Genomic DNA, 19343 nt, shown 5'->3' with positions numbered 1-19343 from the left:
GCGTGTTCCAAGACCAAGACCAGCGTGTTCCAACACCAAGATCAGAGTGTTCCAAGACCAAGACCAGAGTGTTCCAAGACCAAGATCAGAGTGTTCCAAGACCAAGACCAGAGTGTTCCAAGACCAAGACTAAGATAAGAGTGTTCCAAGACCAAGATCAGCGTGTTCCAAGACCAAGATCAGCGTGTTCCAAGACCAAGATCAGAGTGTTCCAAGACCAAGACCAGAGTGTTCCAAGACCAAGATCAGAGTGTTCCAAGACCAAGACCAGAGTGTTCCAAGACCAAGACCAGAGTGTTCCAAGACCAAGACCAGAGTGTTCCAAGACCAAGATCAGAGTGTTCCAAGACCAAGACCAGAGTGTTCCAAGACCAAGATCAAGACCAAGGATTTAAGGGACTGAGACCAAGTTAAAAAGAAGACAAGAACATTCACAGACCAAGTCCAAGACCTTCAGGAACCAAGCCTAAGTCAAAAATCAAGACCTGATCATCCCAAGACCAAGAATTTATAGTAAAAAAAACAAACAAACAAAAAAAACCACTTCCCATAAAAGCATCCCTTCTCCACAGAGGATAAACCAAAAAGATCAAGTTTCTTGAAGCGTGTGAATATGCGCTGCAGCTGCAATGCTAGATGCTAAATGCTAAATGCTAACCTCCAGAGATCTGCAGGGAGCAAAGGAGCCTCAGACTCGATTTACAAGCTGAGATTTTTGTCACAGATTGTGACTGACGGCTTCAAACGGAGACAAAGCGACTTTCTCTTTATCCGTGTACAGTTTAACCTGAATGAACCGAGAAGCAGCGAATCCCCACCCCCACCCCCAACCTACCCCTCCCTCCGCCCCCTCAACAGTCTTTGACACACAGCTTCTCCAAACAATGGCAGGTGACATAATAATTAGGAGGGAGGGACGTTATTTTCCATTCATGTACAGTACCAGGGCCCCCGGCCGGGTCACTAATGAGCGCCGGCCCCATTCTGGCCCGACGGGAACGAGAGCTGCCCCCATTGTTCTGCTGCGGAATGAAGGACGGCGCGGCAGAAAGGCCCTCGTTCAGCGTCAAGTCCGGCTTTCAGCTCCACGGTGCGAAACGCAAAGCCCACGAGCAGAAAACCACATCAAACCTTCACACGACCCGATGGGACGCGAGCTTTTCTGATCAAACCGGACGATAAAAGTAGATCGACTGACCTCACGGCTCAAACTGACAAAGTCTTTCCATCATGCCGTGCTTTTTTTCTTCTTTAATTTCAAAGACGGAGAGATGAAGTGATGTTAGTCAAGTAAAATATTTTGATAAGAGTCGCAAAATAATTGTATTTATTGGTGGTAACGATGTGGAATTATGCAGTTAAATACACATTAATATCCCTTTGGAGGCAAATTTCACAATATCGGGAATTTTCCCTGACAATATAAGAACCAAATTTTTAGTTGATAAGAAAATAATTACGGTCTTATAGCTCAAACCCTCCACTATTACCAATGGAAGAACAAACTACAAGAAGTGGACCATGTGGAGCAAATAACAGCAAGACTGCGAATAAAAATCGATGTATTGGTGGGTAAATAGTCCGTAATTCAAAGATACAGGCCAGAAACAGCTGGTTTCCTGGTGTGGACGAACCCTAAAAGCCTCCTCGACCTGGAGAATCCAACACCGTCACATGTGAAACTGAAATCTGAGCTCAGGCCCGAAGATAAGAGCTGAACCAGCATGAGGCCTGAGATCAGGAGTGACACATGGTGGAATCATGGGGGGCGGGGGGGGTGGGGGGTGGGGGGGCAAACAGCAGAGAAAGCACACAGTCCTGAAAATGGTCAAAACGATCCCCAACAAAGACGTCTCTCGTCCATGACAGCATCAAAAACCCAGGTACAGGCATCCACTAGGCCTAAAAAAAATGTTTATAGCCTTAAACGAAAACCAAGAAGAAGAAATTTGTAAAGAAATAAAAATGCCATTTGTGGTTTTTCCTTTGTGAAAAAATGTTTTTCCTTTGTGAAAGTTTTTTTCCCTTTGCGAAAATTTTATTTTCCTTTGTGAAATTTTTTATTCCTTTGTGGAAAAAAGGTCACGACTCCTCCCTGCATCTTGGACACAAATGTGATCGGAATCCCTTCAGGTGTTTACGTGGAGCGTTCTGCTTCCATCCAGGCCTGTAAACGGATTTTAATCGGATTGTTATCGTCCACATAAACAGAGTAACGAGGGTCTGGTGGACAGGCGGGGGACGGAACCTGCGGGCCATACGGGGGGACACTTTGATGTTTCCTAACGGAACGTGGACGACGGCGATTTCGTGACAAGTCACAATTGTGGGTCCTCGGGGACAGTGTGATTAGTTGATCTGTCTCTATTTGCAAATTTGTCAAAAGGGGCAAAGTCTTCCTTAAAATCTGGATCACAGTCCGTCTTTTTAGCCTCGTGATCGTGGAAGTCAAACGGCCGAGTTTAGAATAAAGAATAAAAACGAACGTTCTGTAAAAACCATCAGTCACTTCATCTGTGTGACCAGTTTAAGAAGAAAAGTCCTATTTTAGTCCTCAGTGTGTCTGCCAGCCAGCTGCAGAGGCGATAAGGGGAGGAATTTAAACGCGACACCTCCTCCTCCTCCCGCTTCTATTCAAATGTAACTTCATCCTGGTTTTCCTGCCAACCTTCCTGTGTTGAATCGTAACACTGGATTTCTGTTCGAGCGGCTCCAGCGGAGGGAAAGTGACTGCAGACGAGGGAAAACGTTTGTCATCCGGCGGCGCCGCAGGAAGCGTCGGACCGCAACAATCACCGGTCCTTCATCGTTCATCACCGAGAAATGAGTCACTTCTTTGAGGAGAATCCATCTCTGGTATCTGGTCGATGATTCAAACTGCAGCTACACTCAAGCTAAAAGCTTCGCTGTGGTTTTTTTTTTTTTTTTTTTCTTCTTAGCCCATTTACTACAAATTGGTTCGTCCGGCGGCCGGAGGTTTTCCACGGTGGCGCCGCCGCCGCGTTTCGCGTTGCTAAAAGCTTCTTTCCATCTGCGATTGCCTCGCTGCTCGACGACACACGCCATCGTGTCCCTTCAGACTCGTCACAAAAACACGCAAAGCTTCTGTTCAACGTCTCGTTCTTTAAATCAGACGACAAAATTGTTGAAACAGCGGAACCACTGAAAACGGTGTAGTTCGCATGTCGGGCCACTAGGGGCCGCTGTTGTTCTGTGTTTGTAATGAAACCGCACACATACAAGCACGGGGAACAATACTCGGCCAATTTAACCAGTCAATTAGAGCCGTTACAGAATAAAATTGGTCAAAAGTTTGGCTTTTGATCGCCGGCCGCCATCTTGAATGTGATGCTTCGTCACACATCATTAGAAATCTCTCCCCCCATTAGAAATCTTAGAAATCTTGGTTTTGTTTTGTTATTTTTTGTTGTTTTGTCTTTGTTGTTTTGTTCTGTTTTTGTCTTTTGGTTTTGTTTTGTTTATTAGTTTTTTGTTGTTTTGTTCTGTTTTTGTCTTTTGGTTTTGTTTTGTTTATTAGTTTTTTGTTGTTTTGTTCTATTTTTGTCTTTTGGTTTTGCTTTGTTTATTAGTTTTTTGTTGTTATGTTCTGTTTTTGTCTTTTGGTTTTGTTTGTTAGTTTTTTGTTGTTTTGGTTTTTGGTTTATTGTTGTTGTCTTGTCTTGCTTTTTGTTGTTGTCTATGGTGTATTGTTCCCTGCTGCATGTGCGTGGTTTCAATACTAAAACAGAAAACAGCACCAACTAGTAGCTCAAAAGGAAAACTACATTGTTTTCAAAACGCAAATCTTTTCTGAGACAAAAAAACCACAAAAACTAATATTGCAGTTTTAAATACAGCTTGTCAAGAGTATAACATAACATGTTGACAAACACCAGAATAAGTCACTGCACCATCTGGCTGCTGGTTGAATATTCTGACTTTAGTAGAAACGTATTTTCAGTGTTTGACAGAAGAAAATAAAAGTGATTCACCAGATAAAAGTCGTGTCGGCTGTAAACAAAAAAAAAATCACATTAATTAAACTCTGAGCAGAACTGAGCAGCAGATGTGACACTAAATGAGACTTTTAATGGCGAACGGCACTCAGTGCTGCACAAACAAAAAGCCTTGTATAGTTTGGTTGCTGCTGCTGCTGCTGCTCTACTGCTGCTGCTGCTCTACTACTGCTGCTGCTCTACTGCTGCTGCTGCTGCTGCTGCTCTACTACAGCTGCTGCTGCTCTACTACTGCTGCTGCTCTACTGCTGCTGCTGCTCTACTGCTGCTGCTGCTCTACTACAGCTGCTGCTGCTCTACTACAGCTGCTGCTGCTCTACTACTGCTGCTGCTGCTGCTCTACTGCTGCTGCTGCTGCTCTACTACAGCTGCTGCTGCTGCTCTACTGCTGCTGCTGCTGCTGCTCTACTACTGCTGCTGCTCTACTACTGCTGCTGCTGCTCTACTACTGCTGCTGCTCTACTACTGCTGCTGCTGCTCTACTACTGCTGCTGCTCTACTACTGCTGCTGCTGCTCTACTACTGCTGCTGCTCTACTACTGCTGCTGCTCTACTGCTGCTGCTGCTCTACTACTGCTGCTGCTGCTCTACTGCTGCTGCTGCTCTACTGCTGCTGCTGCTCTACTACTGCTGCTGCTGCTCTACTACTGCTGCTGCTGCTGCTCTACTACTGCTGCTGCTCTACTACTACTGTTGCTCTACTGCTGCTGTTCTACTGCTGCTGCTGCTGCTGCTCTACTACTGCTGCTGCTGCTGCTCTACTACTGCTGCTGCTCTACTACTACTGTTGCTCTACTGCTGCTGTTCTACTACTGCTGCTGCTGCTGCTCTACTACTGCTGCTGCTCTACTACTACTGTTGCTCTACTGCTGCTGTTCTACTGCTGCTGCTGCTCTACTGCTGCTGCTGCTCTACTACTACTGCTGCTGCTCTACTGCTGGTCTACTACTACTGCTGCTGCTGCTTTACTGCTGCTGCTGCGGCAGCGGGAAACACTAAATGCACCGCCACATCTCCGGGGAGCGACGTAGACGTGAGCTAACGCTCTCCTTCCTGCATTCCTCAGGGCCGCGGCACACTCTGGAGGGGGGGGATGTGGGGGAGGGGGGGGGGGGGGGGGTTAATGGATGCAGGCCGAAGGTCATTTCCTGTGCATTGATTAATTGATATTCGCCATAAGGGGGAGAGGGCGAAAGCACCAGGGAGACGGCACAAAAGAAATCCTGTCATTGCGTCATCGTTTAAAGTAAAAAACATAAAGTACATAAAGTAGATCGAGGTTAATAGTTTGAGAATTTGTGAAAATGGGATATAAGGAGACGTTTAAACTGATACAGACAGATTTTTCTTCTACTTTTAAGTGTAAATATGTCGTTTGTTTTTTGCCTTTCAAGATATGTCGCGTTTACACAGAAACGTTTTGAATTCCATGTAGTTTTTCGTGTCAGGCCACAAGTGGGCAGTGTTGTTTGTTTTTGTAACGAAACCACACACACAATATACAAATGTGTAATGTTAGTACACAAATTATTACGGTGACCGTCAACTGATGCACAATAACGACCCTAACCGTTGGTTATCGGCTCCATATTGAGAAAAACAAAAAAATTACACACGCAAGTTCGATGATTAAATAATTTTTCCAATAACAAATAAACAACCTTGCATTGTTTTCGCTCGTTTTCAGTGCGTATTATGCCGCGACGCTGCCCCCTACTGTCGTCGTGCAGCATTTCATCATGTTGATACATTTTATCCACATTGTGTAATAACACCGCATTATGTAATAACTTGTTACATTTTGCAACAGTTATTACAAAATGTACTTTTTTTTTTTTTACAAAAATGTAAACATTTGCTACATTATGTAATAAACTTTGTCCTTTAGCCATATTCATGGTTCTATGTTTAATAATGAGTAAAAATTCCTTTTGCTTTGCTTTACATTTTGTAAAAACTGCCGCAATATGTAACAAGTTAAAATACGTTCAAGACTTACAAAACTAAGAGCAGTGTTATTACATAATGAGATGAAGATCTATTATATTATGAGAAATTGGACCATTATTACATAAAACAGAGCTACAGGGGGGTTTTCAACAACTTACACGTTCGCCTTCCTTTACCTCAGGTGTGTTTATAAACTCAGAAATGTTATTATCGGTATCAGCATCGGTTGTGAGAAAATAAAGTTATTGTGAGTTTTGACATTTATAGTATTTCCAAAAAGTAGCATTTTCTCTCGTTTCCATGGAGACAAGGTCGGAGCATTTCCAAAAAGTTGCATTTTCTCTCGTTTCCATGGAGACAGAGTCAGAGCATTTCCAAAAAGTTGCATTTTCTCTCGTTTCCATGGAGACAGAGTCAGAGCATTTCCAAAAAGTTGCATTTTCAGTGTCTCACGAGTGTCGTGGTGTAAAAAAAAAAAAACGAAACGCATAAAAAGTTTCCCGTTTTCGTTCTGCATGTTTTCCTCAAACCCGTCCCGGTGGAGCCGAACGCCAAGGACAAAGACGAGAATCCCGGCAGAGTAACGCTCTTCTTCAGCAGTAAAAACCAAAATGGCGACCGGCGAGAGTAAACATGAAGTTTTCCACGGCTGGAGAAAGTGGGCAGGACAGCCGGTGGACATAAAGGGAATGCGTCTCATCTCTGTGGGCGTTCGGGGAGAAACATCTGCTGGGCTTTCTGGTGGTTTTCAACGCGGTTCCAGCTGCAATGGCCGTTTAAACAATGCATGAAAATACGTTTAAAAATACCTCGGGGCCTGGCGGACGGTCGGCTGTGGCCTGGCGGCCGCGTGGTAAATACGGCCGGGGAAACCCGGAGCTCTGATTGGAGACGAGTTCTGTTTACTTCTGACAGGAAAAACTTCTGGACGTCACAATTCCTCAGAAACTCTGGGATTTCAACAGACCTGAGTTTCATTAATTGGTGGATGGTTCAGCTCCAGAGTCCTTTACTCACACGATACACACCACGACACATGATACACCCCACGACACACGATGCACCCCAAGATGCACCCCACGATACACGATGCACCCCACGATACACGATATGCCCCACGATACACGATATGCCCCACGATACACACCACGATACACGATGCGCACCACCCCCCACCCACCCCACGATACACACCACGATACACGATATACCCCACGATACACACCACGCTACACACCACGATACATGATACACCCCACGATACACAATATGCCCCACGATACACACCACGATACACGATGCACCCCACGATGCACCCCACGATACACGATGCGCACCACCCCCCACCCCCCCACAGATACACACCACGATACATGATACACCCCACGATACACAATATGCCCCACGATACACACCACGATACACGATATGCCCCACGATACACACCACGATACACGATGCGCACCACCACCCCCCCCCCCCCCCCCCCCCCACGATACACACCACGATACACGATATACCCCACGATACACACCACGCTACACACCACGATACACACCACGATACATGATACACCCCACGATACACAATATGCCCCACGATACACACCACGATACACGATGCACCCCACGATGCACCCCACGATACACCCCACGATACACGATATACCCCACAATACACACCACGCTACACACCACGATACACGACACACCCCAAAATGTACACCGCGATGTACCCCACGGTACACACCATGATACACACCACGATACACACCACCATTAAGACGTGTTCATATCAGTGTTTTTATACGACGGTGAGTCGATGTAGCAGGAAAAATGCTCTTCACGGTTACGCAAGAAAGCAGGAGTGACCTTTCCAGGCACATGCTGACCAGGTGTGTAACACACACACACACACACACACACCCTCTCATTTCATATTCGATTAACAGAGTCAAAGAAGGACGCAGACCTGACACTGTGTGTGTGTGTGTGTGTGTGTGAGATAGGAAATGATTTAATGAGGCCCATGTGGCGACACGGAACAAAGAACGTGTGTAGAAGACGATGAAGAAACACAGTTTCCATTGCCGTTACTCAGGTGTGTGAAGTCAAGAGTTTTTCATTAACGTCACAAGAACTCTTCCTCTTGTCGTTTAACTCATTTTTTAAAGCGAAAAAGCAAAGATTTAAATTGTGTTTCGGGGTTCTGTTCATGTGACAAAAGCGCGGGAGACACTGAAAACTTTTTGCAAACGGTGAAACTACTTGAAAACGCTCTGAATCTCAAGTGTTGACGGCGAAAACGCTATTAAACAATAACAACAAAAACAACAACAGCTATAGATTTCTTAGGATTTCCCATGAACGTGAAGTGAAAATAAAGACTTTTGTTTCTGAAAAAGCAACTTTTTGTGAAAATTGGAGGGAAAAAAAACGTGTTGCTACTGTGAAACAAAGAGGAGCGAACGTCTCCATGGCAACCGATCTCCCTCATCCGCTTTGTATGGGACATTTTTTTTCTTCAGTTTTTTGGGGGATTTTTTTCGGATGACGATAAACCATCCCTGAAAATCTCACGCGATTCGAACGAGTAGGTTTTTTTTTTTTTTTTGTGAAAAGTCGGTAAAATACAGACATAATAAACCAATAAAAAAATAAATACACGCAGTGGAAAATATGACACTCTCAGCGAACGACAGCGGCAACTTGTGGCCTGGCGTGCTAACGACATCGTCACCGCGAAAACGACGGGATTGTAGCAAAGCTATAATAGCTTCTATCCTTTTTTTTAAAAAACCTGCTGACTCGGCATTTCACAAGCTCCTGTTTTCTTTTCTTCAGATTACGCGAAACTGTCCGTCGTGTCCCGACCGGCGCTGACTCAGCGGTAAAATAAGCGCCGACACAATCTGCTTGTCGTCCAATGACAACAAAACAAAACAAAATAAAAACGAGGCACCGCTGCTCCTGTTAGCCTGATAAATGATCTTTAACCACCGACAATGGGATCCCTTCACGGCCCGCCTGCGCCCCGCGGCCGCCGCCGTTCTGCAAAGGCGACGGCGGAGAAAATTGCATTTTCTGCTCATTTCCTCGAGCCGCCTTTATCATAACATGTATGTTTATTATCCTCCTCCTCCTCCTCCTCCTCCTCCTCCTCCTCCTCCCAGAGACGCGGCCGCCGGCGCTCGACGTTCACTGGAGACGACGCAAACTCGACTTCTGATTTGCTCGCCGGCGGACTGCAGCTGCTTGTTTGTTTGTTTTTGTCTTGTTGTGTCCGTTGCACATCCGCCGACCGCAGGGAGCGTCGTGACTCGGTGTGGTTAGAGGAGGAGGCCTGCAAATTAAAGGGGCGGTCACGCCCTCCAAGTCACCCTGCACAGTCTGGGGCGGATGTGGTTGTTGGTTGCGGGTTCAATCCCCCCCCCCCTTCTCCCTCTGTCTAAGTGTCCTTGAGCAACGCGGTGGCTGAAACGCAAGGAAGGTTATGTATAAATAAGACCTGTGTCGTCCAGGATCAACAGGTAAACAAGGCAATATTAACAAATGTTTATTCTTTGGCTTTTACCTCAGCGTGAGACTTTTTTTTTTATTGTTTTAACTTTTTATGTTTTGTTTATTGTTTTACCATCTGATTGTTTTTGTTGCTTTGACTTTTTTTATTGTTTTTATTGTTTTAATGTTTTTATTTTGCCTCTTATATTTTTATTTCAACGTACGGCACTTTGTCTCAGCCACGGCTGCTTAAAGCGCTTTATAAATAAAGTTGAGTTGAGAAATGTAATTGTAAATTTTAGCGCTTTGTTTTTTTTTTGTTTATTTTTTTTATCCAGAGGCAAGAATGTAATTCGGTCTTGGACGCGGGACAAAGACGTTCCAGGTCTGCCGTGTTTGTCGTGGCGGTTTGGTGACGGTTTCCGCCGACCGACGTTTGAGCGCAATTTATATTCGTCTCCGCCTGTGCGCCAGGGCTTTTATTTTTAGGGTTTCCACCAACCGTCTGTTCACTTGAGCCGTCTTCAAAACACACTTTTTGATATTTCCAGTCCCCAGAGGGTGAAGCAGATAGATCTATATCAATAGATACGCATCATGAGTGTCTATTGACCAAGTCAATATTGACAAAGGTCAATAGTTTTCATGATAAAACCACAGACAGAAGAATATATCAGTAGAGAATTTCATATTTAAACTGTAGAGTTTTTTGCAGACTGTACGTGATGAAAACATAAATAATTTCACAAAAAACAAAATTACGACAATATCGGCACAAAGCCAATTTCAGTGGAAATAACGTCTCAGAACTGTTGCATTGTGGGTATTTATACAACCTCCCACTGATCATAGATATAAAACACTAGATGCTTCACCGCGCTCGAAAATCCACAAAAACATTCGTAGCTCACAAAAAAGCACGCAAAAAATACCTCATTTTAAAGAAAAGCAAGCAAGTGAGCGACGAATGTTTTTGTGGATTTTCGAGCGCGGTGAAGCATCTAGTGTTTTATATCTATGATCAGTGGGAGTTTGTATAAAAACCCACAATGCAACAGTTATGAGAGACGTTATTTTCACTGAAATTGGCTTCGTGCCGATATTGTAACTTTTGTTTTTGTGAAATTATTTATGTTTCATCACGTACAGTCTGCAAAAAACTCTACAGTTTAACTATGATGAAACTATCTTACCACTCAGGCCTCTGTTAATGTGAGTTAATGTGAGTTAACGCGAGTTAATGTGAGTTAATGTGAGTTAATGTGAGTAAATGCGAGTTAATGTGAGTTAATGTGAGTTAATGCGAGTTAATGTGAGTTAATGCGAGTTAATGCGAGTTAACGTGTGTTAACATGTGTTAATGTGAGTTAACGTAAGTTAATGTGAGTTAACGTAAGTTAATGTGAGTTAACATGAGTTAATGCGAGTTAATGTGAGTTAATGTGAGCTAACATGAGTTAACATGAGTTAATGTGAGTTAATGTGAGTTAATGTGAGTTAACATGAGTTAATGCGAGTTAATGTGAGCTAACATGAGTTAACATGAGTTAATGCGAGTTAATGTGAGCTAACATGAGTTAACATGAGTTAATGCGAGTTAATGTGAGCTAACATGAGTCAACATGAGTTAATGTGAGTTAACATGAGTTAATGCGAGTTAATGTGAGTTAATGTGAGCTAACATGAGTTAACATGAGTTAATGTGAGTTAATGTGAGTTAATGTGAGTTAACATGAGTTAATGCGAGTTAATGTGAGCTAACATGAGTTAACATGAGTTAATGCGAGTTAATGTGAGCTAACATGAGTTAACATGAGTTAATGCGAGTTAATGTGAGCTAACATGAGTCAACATGAGTTAATGTGAGCTAACATGAGTTAATGTGAGCTAACATGAGTTAACGTAAGTTAATGTGAGTTAAGAGGCACGTTCCAACGTTTTGTATACCAAAAAAAAACCACACAAAAAAAAAAAACCCAACATCTGTATTTTACGTTAACATTTAAGGATGAATTTCAGCTGCTTTTTGTCGTCGTTTCCAGGCTGAACAAACACAACCCCCCCCCCCCCCCCCCCCCGGAGGGAAGGCCGAGAAATCCAGGCCTGCAAGCTGCACTTTAATCTTCTGCTCAACTAAACTATAATTAGGTTTGCGGGACTCGGGCCCGTGTCTGCTGCAGTGGACACGCAAAGACAAATTTTTTAAAAAAAGGGCTCCTTCCCCCTCTGCCTTCCTCCTCCTCCTCCTCCTCCTCCTCCTCCTCCTCCTCCTCCCCCTTCTCCTCCTCATCCTCCTCCTGCTTTGTGGACTCTAATTGGTTCCAGATGCATTCTCTCACGGCGAGCCTCCGCCACCGGATCACAACATGAAAGCTGCAGAGGAGAGAAGTTTCGCAAAGCTTGGCAGAGAAGGACCAAAAAAAAAAAAAAAAAAAAAAATGTATGGAATTTGTAGAAGAAGCTGACCCCCCCTCCTCCACCCTCCTCCACCCCCCCTCCTCCACCACCACCACCACATGGCGCTGTTCATCACACCTACGGCAGGTTTCAGGAGGACAGTGTGGAACCCGAACCAGAGCCTCCGTTCGGCTTTCATGTTCCAGACAGATGTGTCAGGAAGAAAGGAAGAAGAAGAAAAAAGAAAGAAAGAAAGAAAAAACAGCAACACGAAGTGATATTTAACCAGAGCAAATCCACATCCTGCACCCATGTGCAGCGGCACATCAAAGAGCGACCCGGCAGCATGTTAGAGCGATTTATAACCCGCTCGTCCAGGAAAACACTGAGGAGGAGGAAGAGGAGGATGAGGAGGAGGAGGAGGAGGAGGAGGAGGAGGAGGAAGAGGGGGACAGCTGAAAGTGTCTCAAAATGTCACCAAAAGGCTGAGAAAAGTAACGGTGAAGGGAAAAGTGGTAAAGCTCCACGTTGAGTCAAGACAATTAACACACACACATACATTTTTTTTTTAAATTACAAATTTTTTTCTTCAAAATTTAAATAAAACAAATAAAAAAAAAAAAAAAAATGTTTTTATTAAAAAAAAAAAAATTTTAATTCCATTTTTTAAAATCCTGATCCAGGATCGTCGAAACTTTTAATGGAATCTTCCACGTGGCCTAAAATCTATCTGTGTTGAAAATTTCGACAAAATCCGTGCAGTAGTTTCGACGTAGTCTTACGAGCAGATGTACAAATATACGCCGACGATTTTATCACGTTGTTATACGTAATAAACAAAAAAAAAAGAACGTAATGATGAAAATAAGGCTTCTTGTCGAGGGAGAGGCACGACGGCGTCTTTAAGTGCAAAAAAACTCTAAACTCCCACTGGAGACGCAACTTTTTGAAAACGCTGACACCGTCTCCATGGAAACGGCGGGGAAAAAAAGCAACTTTTTTTTTTACAGCAGGAGCGCATTACAGACGTAGTAAATAGTTCTGCACATGCTTGGTTGTCTGTCGTTAATGTTTACGGCGTATTGTTCTCTGCTGCAGGACGGACAGCGCCGCCTTGTGGCCCGGCATGTGAACTGCACCGTCGTCTGGCGTTTCTGCAGTTTCGTTTTCAAAAACGTGTAAACACGCAAAAAAACGACGGCCTTCATGCAGCACACAATGCTTTATTTCTCATCGACGGCCTCGTATTTATACCTATTTTGCACCATTTGAGGATTTGATTTATTTATATTGCTTTTGTTCTACATATATTCTCATATTGTGTGTGTTTTTTTAAATATTTAATTAAATTAGATCACAGCAGCTCCATATTATCAGCATTATTTTAAAGATAGTGGCACACAAGAGAGCAGTGTGTATGTATATATATTTAAGTAGATAATCATATAAATATTTGTATTTTCCCACATGGAGAAACAGGAGAACCAGATGGAGGGGAAAATATACACAGTTTTTATAATATTTACATTATTTACAGTATTCAGTGTTCAATTTCTATTATTCACATTATTGTAGTGTCTTGATGTTTATTATTATTGTGAATTTTGTTGTTTTGGTCATTATATATGTGTGTAATTGTGACAAATAAAGGTTTGGATTGTCTTGACTGGGGGAGGGAGACGCTTTCAGACTTTTGTGTATTTCATTCAAACAAAATCTATTAAATGTGATTATTTTGGCCATGTTAAAGCTTTTAACATGCATTGATGCAGTATTTTATGTTTGTAAAAAAAAACAAAATAACTAATAATAAATCATCTGCATCAATATTTTTTCAGCTTTTCTTATAAAACACTTAACACTGAATAGAGGATGAAGCTTTAACAGTAAATATCAGTTGGATATGTCAAAGATCAGCTACTAAACTAATATGATGGCGTTTCTACTTTCTATCTATAGTCTTTTATCCTCTTCATGGCTAAAAATGTACAAAAACCTGGAGAAAATCCTCACAGAATCACCAACAAAGTGTTATTCTCTGAGTTTTATCCTTTATTTCATGCAAAATATTTAACTTTTCTGTGTTTTCTTTGAGGGGGGGGGGGGGGGTTGAAACTCCCCAATGCTTAAACTGGCATTAAAAGGGTTAAAACTCTACAAAAATAAATCAGAAATATTGACGTATGATGACTGAATTACAGTTTTTGGCTTCCAGAAAAGTAAAAGGTGCAAAATGCATTGAGAGAGCTGAAGAGGAGAAAAATATATAAACAACATTTGTGCTGCAAAATGTCATACAGGCCGTAACAACAAAAACAAAATAAAGAAATGTTTTTGTTTGTTTTCCTGTCAATAGTGAGCACATTGTTTTCTTCATTCTAACAACAATAGCAGCTGTTACAGGAGACATTTGCAGCGGGGAACGTGAAATAGAGGATTAATTCTGATATTTCCAGGACGCCTTTTCATGCCGAATTGTAGAACAAGTCGTACACATTTGAACTGACTTGAAATGGAAATTCCAAAAGTTGTGCGTAGTGCTCCGTGAGTGGAAAACCTTAAAACGCGCAGTATTATCAGGGAGTCTGGTGGGAAATGGCAGTAACGGTCCTCGTCTTTTTCCCCCCCCCCCGGTTCTTCTATATCCGCTGTTTCCTTCCTCCACCCCCCCTTTGCTATTTCACACACATGCAAGCACTTTCAAAAACTAATACAACATCTCCTGCAGCCATTCGCTTAAAGAAACTTGTGTAGAAGTATCGTTTGTTTTGGTTCGTTTTGTATTAAAAAAAAAAAACTTCAAAGAGTTTCTTCAGACTTTCCCGGACGCGGCGCGTCATTCTGAACAGACTCCGGCTTTTCAGCCACAATACGCACTTAAAACTCATTTTAAAGTCCCGCTTTGAACGCGAGAGTGTTAGAACTGCCAGTAAGGTTTTAAAAGTGAAACTTTTCCACGAGTCTTTTGTACCGTTATTCCCAGAATTAATCGCCGCTGGACGCTCCGCGGTGGGCGGCAGCGCGTCATCTCAAGTCACCGAATACCTTTGGTTTTATAACCCCCCCCCCAAAAAAAAATACCAAAAAAAAAAGAAAATGAAAACGCAAAACACAGCCACTTCCGGGAGATTCAAACGTGACCGAATTTAAAAGAAAGCGTGCCGACGTCGGTACAGCTCAATTGGCAATTATCGGAGCGGGTGAAAGTTTGCGAAAATGACGAGGAGCGTTAAAATCGCAGGTTTTCAGACGGAAGTCTGGCGTGAAGCGCGACGCGCGTCGCTGCCAAGCTGTCAGTGGAGCAACAAGTTGAGGGGAGTTTCTATTTTTTTTTTTTAAATACTGCTGGTTTCTTGGGACTGGGAGCTGAAGTCGGAGTTTGTGGAGGAGAAAACATCACACACACACTTTTTAAAACACACACTTACTCACCCTGAGCGCGCAGCCGCTGGCTGCACGAGATGACGGCGAGGAGGAAAGTGATTATCTGGAAACACACACGCATCTTATTGAAATCCTAAAGTGCATCGTGGACGAGAAGACCTGGGAAACCGTGCGGCTGCGGCATGCTGCTCCATGGATCCCTGGAAAGTCTGCTTCTCCCTCTCTCTCTCTCTCTCTCCTCCTTCTCTCTCTCTCTTTCCCTGCGCCTCCTCCGCAGACCCACGGCGCCGCGCACCGAGGGAGCGCGGAGCGCGCATGCGCACACCCGGATCGCGCTCAGCTGGAAACGAGAGGAAAATACACGTTTTGTGAATCTCAAACTTTAAAAAGCTTGTATGAAATTAATTCACGATGTTCCGTTTTAAATGACGTCAGAATTAATTTCCAATAAAAAAAATGCATGCAAATATATCACAGAAACTTTGACATATATATATATATATATATATATATATATATATATATAAGTAAACAGATCGATAAACGTCGACATAGACACATATATATGTAGGCTCATAATCATAGAATTTAATAAAATGAAGGAAATTAATCATTTAAATACACACATATACTCATAATTGGATATATGGTCATAGACAAACATATATAGGAAGACACATACGAGAGGAAAATACACGTTTTGTGAATCTCAAACTTTAAAAGCTTGTATGAAATTAATTCATTTTCGTTTTAAATGACGTCCGAATTCATTTCCAATAAACATGCAAATATATCATAGTCTATATATTAACAGAAACTTTTACATATATTTACAAACACATGTACTTATAAACGTCGACATATACACATATATATGTAGGCTCATAATCATAGAATTTAATAAAATGAAGGAAATTAATAATTTAAATACACATATACTCATAATTAGATACATGGTCATAGACAAACATATATAGGAAGACGCATACCTGATTTTGATACACGTAAACATATCTAGTTAGAAACATAGACATATATAAGTGACATTGAGATATATATATATATATATATATATATATATATATATACGTGGACATGGACATGTTAAGTAGATGCATAGAAAATAGATATATAAACATCTACATGTGTCTACTTATATTTACTTAAACATGTATAAATAGACAAATGTAATTAGACACATAAGCATCCATCCACATATATTCTTATATAATTAGACACAAACATATACAAGTAGATGTATAGTCGTATATAAATATAAACATATATAAGTAGACGGAAACTGATATACATGAATATATGGACATGTCAAGTAGACGTATCATCACGACACACATAGATATATTCAAATAGAGACATTAACATATATAAGCAGACATATAAGTAGACAAATAGAATAGGATCTCATATAGACATATACAAATTGAGACATTGACAAATATTGAAAAACAAACATATTTAGACACACAGACATATATAAACATATATAAGTAGACACATTGGCATATCATAGACATATACATGTAGATACAAAAATATATATACCAGTAAGTCGACACAATGACATGAAGAAGGACAAACATTTTTTTATCTTAAAGGCCTGATAACATACATTTTATTGTTGGACGTTACACACACACACACACACACACACACACACACACACACACACACACACACACACACACACACACACACACACACACACACACACACACACACACACACACACACACACACACACACACACACACACACACACACGCACGCACGCACGCACGCACACACACACCTGAATTACAGTCCTTATCATTGAAGAAGAAAACACTCATTTAAGATGTGTGTGTGTGTGTGTGTGTGTGTTTCCTGAGGAAGAAAAGAGATGATTGGACGTTAAGAAAAAAAAAGAAAAAAAAGCAGTTTGTAGCATGATTCTTTTACTTTTAGAAAAGTAGGTTATATAAAAAGTAATATGTATTTGAAAGTAGACTCTCTCTCTCTCTCTCTCTATATATATATATATATATATATATATATATATATATATATATCTCGAAAGCGACCATATTGGTTTTATAAAAAAGGAATATATATATTTGAAAGTAGACTCTCTCTCTCTATATATATATTTTTTTGGTATCTACATGTATATGTCTATGATATGATATATGTGTCTACTTATGTATGTTTATATATGTCTGTGTGTCTAAATACGTTTGTTTTTCAATATATGTCAATGTCTCTATTTGTATATATCTTTTTATCTTCCTATTCTATGTGTCTACTTATATGTTAATACCTCTACTTATATATGTTAATGTCTCTATTTGAATATATCTATGTGTGTAGTGATTATACGTCTACTTGACATGTCCATATATTCATGTATATCAGTTTCTGTCTACTTATATATATATATATCTTGAAAGTGACCATAATGGTTGGACATAAAACCAGGAGTGACTTGGCGAATATTTAATTGCGGCATTAAAAGAAAATAATGTCCAATAACTGTTGATTGAAGACGTATGATGTAGCGGACGTGTCCGTCTGTCTGCCGAGCAGCAGGAAGTGCCCCCCCCCCCCCCAGCCGGCCCCCCCTCATTGTCCCCCCTAATGCCCGTGTCAACAGGGCCGACCGGCTTTTTGTGCCACGCAGCCGCCGAACAGCAGGGAAATGTGTGTCGGGGGAGACGCCCTCTTTTGTCCGGGGTCAGAGGTCGGGGGCGAGGAGGATGTCGGAGGCTGCAGTCAGCACTTTGTCCCCCGTGGGGGGGGCGGGGGAGGGGGGGGGGGGTGGCGGCAGTCATGTATTCATACAGATGTACCGAGGTCCGGAGGAAGAGAGAGAGAGAGAGAGAGAGAGAGAGAGAGAGAGAGAGAGAGAGAGAGAGAGAGAGAGAGAGAGAGAGAGAGAGAGAGAGAGAGAGAGAGAGAGAGAGAGAGAGAGAATGAGCTCTAAACATTAAACGTGTGTCGTTATTGCTGTGACCGTCAAAATAAAAGCACCAGGTGGCGGGAGAGTCAGGACACGATGGAAGAAAACATCGTCTACTGAGCATGTGCAGAACAACTCGTTTCCTCGGCCCTGGTGCACACGGGAACAGTTGCGTTTATCCCCCGTTTCCATGGAGACGCTCTTCATCAAACGCTCTTCATCAAACGCTCTTCATCGCTGAACAGTCTTCATCAAACGCTCTTCATCGCTGAACGGTCTCCATCAAATGCTCTTCGTCGCTGAAAGGTCTTCATCAAACGCTCTTCATCGCTGAACGGTCTTCATCAAATGCTCTTCGTCACTGAACGGTCTTCATCAAACGCTCTTCATCGCTGAACGGTCTTCATCAAATGATCTTCATCACTGAACAGTCTTCATCACTGAACAGTCTTCATCACTGAACGGTCTTCATCACTGAATGGTCTTCATCACTGAACGCTCTTCATCACTAACACTAACCCCACTGTGATGAGTGAAGGCTTGTCTTGGTCTAAATGCCTCAAACACACACACACACACACACACACACACACACACACACACACACACACACACACACACACACACACACACACACACACACACACACACACACACACACACACACACACACACACACACACACACACACACACACACACACACACACACACACACACACAGTGTTGTGGTGTCAGCCATGATGGATGGGCAACAGGGACATATGGTTTGCTATTATTATGTAGTAACACCCCCCCCCCCCACCCCACCCCCCTCCCTCCACCCCCCCTTCTTCTTCTTCACCACTGAGCCGTTTGCTCGGTTTCCAGTGTTTGACACACGTCTGCTGCTCAGAGCAGTGAAGGAGGACATGAGCCACCTGTGTCCCACTCAGCTGAGAGTCCTCCAGCTTTCATCTCCATGGCAACAGACGCTGATCTCCTTTGATCTCCTCCAAGGATTTTGGTCGGGGTTTTCAACATCTGCTGTGAGACGTGGGGGGGTTTGGAGGAAGCCGGTCACCAGTTACCTGGGACACCGTTTAGTCCGAAACACCGGGCGGAGGAGGAACGCGGTGGGTAAATAGTTTCACTTTGGTTC

The 19343-nt window shown here is 42.5% G+C and overlaps 1 protein-coding gene across 1 annotated transcript in view; it reads right to left on the bottom strand.

The window, feature by feature from the left end:
* reck (reversion-inducing-cysteine-rich protein with kazal motifs) overlaps nt 1–15432 on the bottom strand; it is a 56563-nt gene extending 41131 nt beyond the window's left edge. The window contains exon 1 of the mRNA XM_080514671.1: nt 15296–15432. Coding sequence (XP_080370797.1) covers nt 15296–15368 — 73 coding nt within the window. The 5' untranslated portion in view covers nt 15369–15432. The remainder of the gene's footprint in view (nt 1–15295) is intronic.
* Between the last annotated feature and the right edge of the window lie 3911 nt (nt 15433–19343).

The sequence above is a fragment of the Blennius ocellaris genome (genome assembly GCF_963422515.1).
Source record: "Blennius ocellaris genome assembly, chromosome: 19".
NCBI lineage: Eukaryota > Metazoa > Chordata > Actinopteri > Blenniiformes > Blenniidae > Blennius > Blennius ocellaris.
This window is presented reverse-complemented; position numbering and strand designations above follow the sequence as displayed.